General features: G+C 39.0%; 1 protein-coding gene across 1 annotated transcript; it reads left to right on the top strand.

Annotated features, from left to right (window-relative positions):
* Positions 1-251: 251 nt before the first annotated feature.
* On the top strand, positions 252-2,664 carry LOC109539660 (cytosolic non-specific dipeptidase). Its single transcript, XM_019907547.2, has 5 exons — positions 252-774; positions 988-1,108; positions 1,184-1,414; positions 1,480-2,015; positions 2,225-2,664. Exons 1-5 carry the CDS (start codon positions 394-396, stop codon positions 2,450-2,452), a joined length of 1,497 nt encoding a protein of 498 aa, XP_019763106.1. The 5' UTR covers positions 252-393; the 3' UTR covers positions 2,453-2,664.
* Positions 2,665-3,125: the final 461 nt, after the last annotated feature.

The raw sequence follows: 3,125 nt of genomic DNA, 5'->3' as shown, positions 1-3,125 counted from the left end.
ACAGCGCAAGTCACGATTTTGTCAAGAACGGAAGTTGGTCAAACTTTTAGTATTGAAAAACTTGAAAATTGCGTAAAATGTCTACCTGAAATAAACATTTCAAGCAATTAGCTCAGATTGATTTAAATGGATTATTATTCAAAGCTTTTGTATTTGAAAAGAGATTTCTCAAATACTTTTTTTCATTTCCAAAAATCAAAAACACTGTTTTGACTTTTTTGCATTTGTTCGGCTGCTTAGGAACCAGGTAAAAATCTCAGTTTCCCGTTGATCGCCAAAGTGTTCAATGTCAATCGAACTGATTTTGGTGACATATCTCTTCATTTTCTCCTATTTCTACGCGGATTATTTGGTGAATTTCCCGTTTCTTCACCAACGCTAGCTGAGCAAGATATGGTATACCCTCATACATATAGAACTGAACATAGTGAGACCATAACAACCAACGCAGTATATGGTGAATATTATGCGGCCAAAACGAGTAAAAAAATCAATATCGAGCCCGATCTATTGCTAATTCTTCAATATGTCGACTCCAATCGGCTTCAATTCTTGGACGATTTGGCGGAAATTGTAAAATTCAAGTCAGTTTCCGGTAAACTGCAATACAGGGATGATGTAGATCGCATGATCAGCTTTACGGAAGAATGGCTTAAGAAGCTGCAGATGAAATACGAATGCTTCAATATCGGCCATTACTTGCTGGATGGGAAGAAAGTTCCGATCCCTTCAGTCATTCTGGCCTCTCTGGGAAATTGCATCGACAAGAAAACAGTGAGTTGAATCGAGTGTTAGTAAAAACTAGCTTATTCGAACCTACAGCTTTTACTTACAGTCGCCCAGGCTTCACTTATTCCCAAGACCAGCAATTCTGCGGATTATTATAAAAGTGTTGTACCTTTTCTTCCCTTTTCCATTCAACTTGGAATCAAAACATAGTGGAAGGAACTCCAATCTAATTCGATTTCAAACTGATCCTCTCCCTAGGTCTGTGTCTATTTGCATCTGGACGTCCCTGAACCGGACTTGGCCGATTGGACCACAAATCCTTGGACCTTGACCAATAAGAACAACGTGTTCTTCGGAAATGGGACCGCTTGTGGAAAAGGCAAGTGCTTGTGTATAATCCACTCCATTTGAAAATTTTGGGGACTTCGATCTCTAACAGTACTTTTCACTCCAGGTCCACTGATGATGTGGTTTCACGTGATCCAGGCTTTCCAGAAGTCAGACATGCCCTTGCCAGTCAACGTCAAGTTCATTATTGAGTTTATGAACCATGAAAACAGCTTAGGGCTGTCTGCTTTCCTGCCCACCAGAGTGCAAGACTTTTTTGCTGGTATTTACAACGTGATTTTATGTGAGTCTGAGTGGATTGGCGGCAAGCATCCCTGCTTGATCTATGGATGTGTGGGTAAGTACTTCAGCAAACGTTGTGGTTTTGTTTATTGTATTGTGTTGGGTTTTGCTTCTTTCCAGGCATGATTCATTTTGAAATTGCCATTACTCAATCTGAGGACTCTAAAGTTGATATTAAGGAAGACATGAAAGCAATTGTAAATTCCTTGGTGGACGACAAAGAACAGATTCTAATTAAACACTTTGGAGAGTACGTGGAGCAGATCACTCCCGATGAGGAGAAAGTCTACGAAAACATCAAGGACTTCGATGCGGATGAAATCAGAGATTCCTTGCCTGATTTTAAAAAGCCCTGGGATCAAGTGAAACTGTTGATGAGCTTCTGGCGGCTGCCCAGCATCCACGTTCACGAAAACCTCGAATGCGTGTGTGATAAAAAGGACTTTTCCAAGATCAAAAAAGTCGTAACCCTCAAACTAGTGCCTAGGCAGGTCGTGGACAAAGTGGAAAAGCTCGTAAAGGCTCATGTTAAAAGTGTGGTGAAAGAGAACAACATTAAAAACACAGTTACTTGTGAGACGCTCGACTCCAAAAGACCATGGTTTGAGAACTTCAGGCTGCCGTGCTACAATGCAGCTCGAAGAGCTGTGATTCAGGTGAGTTTGCCCTTTTGCAGCTTTATCTGGATACATTAGCGCCTGTGATTTATTACCTTTGAGCTTCTTCTTCGTAAACTCTGTCGCATCTTCTCGACCTATTCGTCTAATGACATTCTTATTTACTGCTCTTCTACAAACACTTTCCAGTTGGGTTGCTTGCTCTTCTTACGGCCCTTGAATAGTCATTGATTGGCATGCCCTTTCAGATTTATAAAGAAGATCCGAATATGATCAGAGAGTCTAGAGCTAGAAAAGCGGTGACTGTTCTAGATCGGGTGCTCGAAAAGAACATTGTAATGTTGCCTTTGGCCTGTCGTGGTTCAAATCCTGGTGAGGCCAACGAAAACATCTCCAGTCGGAATTATTACGAAGGAACCAAAGTTATTGCTGCTTACATGTTTCAAACGTCGTACATAAAGGATGCTGCTGTGTAGAGTATTTTGAAAATGTTGGGTTAATTTCGAGAGATTTTCCCATGTTAGTACTGCATTTCTACCCTTGTAGGTGTGTGAGAGTAAAATTTTGAGCGTTGAGCTTGTTATGCAGGTAACATCTTCGAGAGTTTTTATTCTTAAATTCTTCACATTACATTCGTGTATCCGACTTTTTGTGTTTTTTGACTATACTTTCATTCTTCATGACCAAACATTTTGTATTTCATTGTACAGGGGGACCACCTTATTTGAGACTTGAATTCCAGAGCAAGCGAATAGGTATTTTTAATCCAACTTTTGCTAATATTTAGAATTTTTACAGGAGCACATTTTAAAATTAGCTGCAGCTATACAGGGTGCTCCAATAAAAAGTTACATCTCAAACATTGTTTTCAAAATGGGACACCCTATATATGAATACAACAATAAATTATGGAAAAAATTAACGTGACTTTCAAAAAGGCATAATGGAAAATGTCAACTATTATCGATACAATGTGGCAAAATGTGAAACGGTAGGACAAAGTTAAAAAAGTTGTGTGCTTCAGTAGATTTACACTGCATAATTTTTGACAATATTAAAGGACCCTTGTATTACTTAACAAGAATAAAATTTAATCAATTAAAGTAAACATTGTGTATGTAAAATGTCTGTACAAAATCTTACCACAGA

The sequence above is a fragment of the Dendroctonus ponderosae genome, unplaced genomic scaffold (assembly GCF_020466585.1).
Source record: "Dendroctonus ponderosae isolate FM_Combo_2020 unplaced genomic scaffold, Dpon_F_20191213v2 Dpon_F_20191213_572, whole genome shotgun sequence".
NCBI classification, from domain to species: domain Eukaryota; kingdom Metazoa; phylum Arthropoda; class Insecta; order Coleoptera; family Curculionidae; genus Dendroctonus; species Dendroctonus ponderosae.
This window is presented reverse-complemented; position numbering and strand designations above follow the sequence as displayed.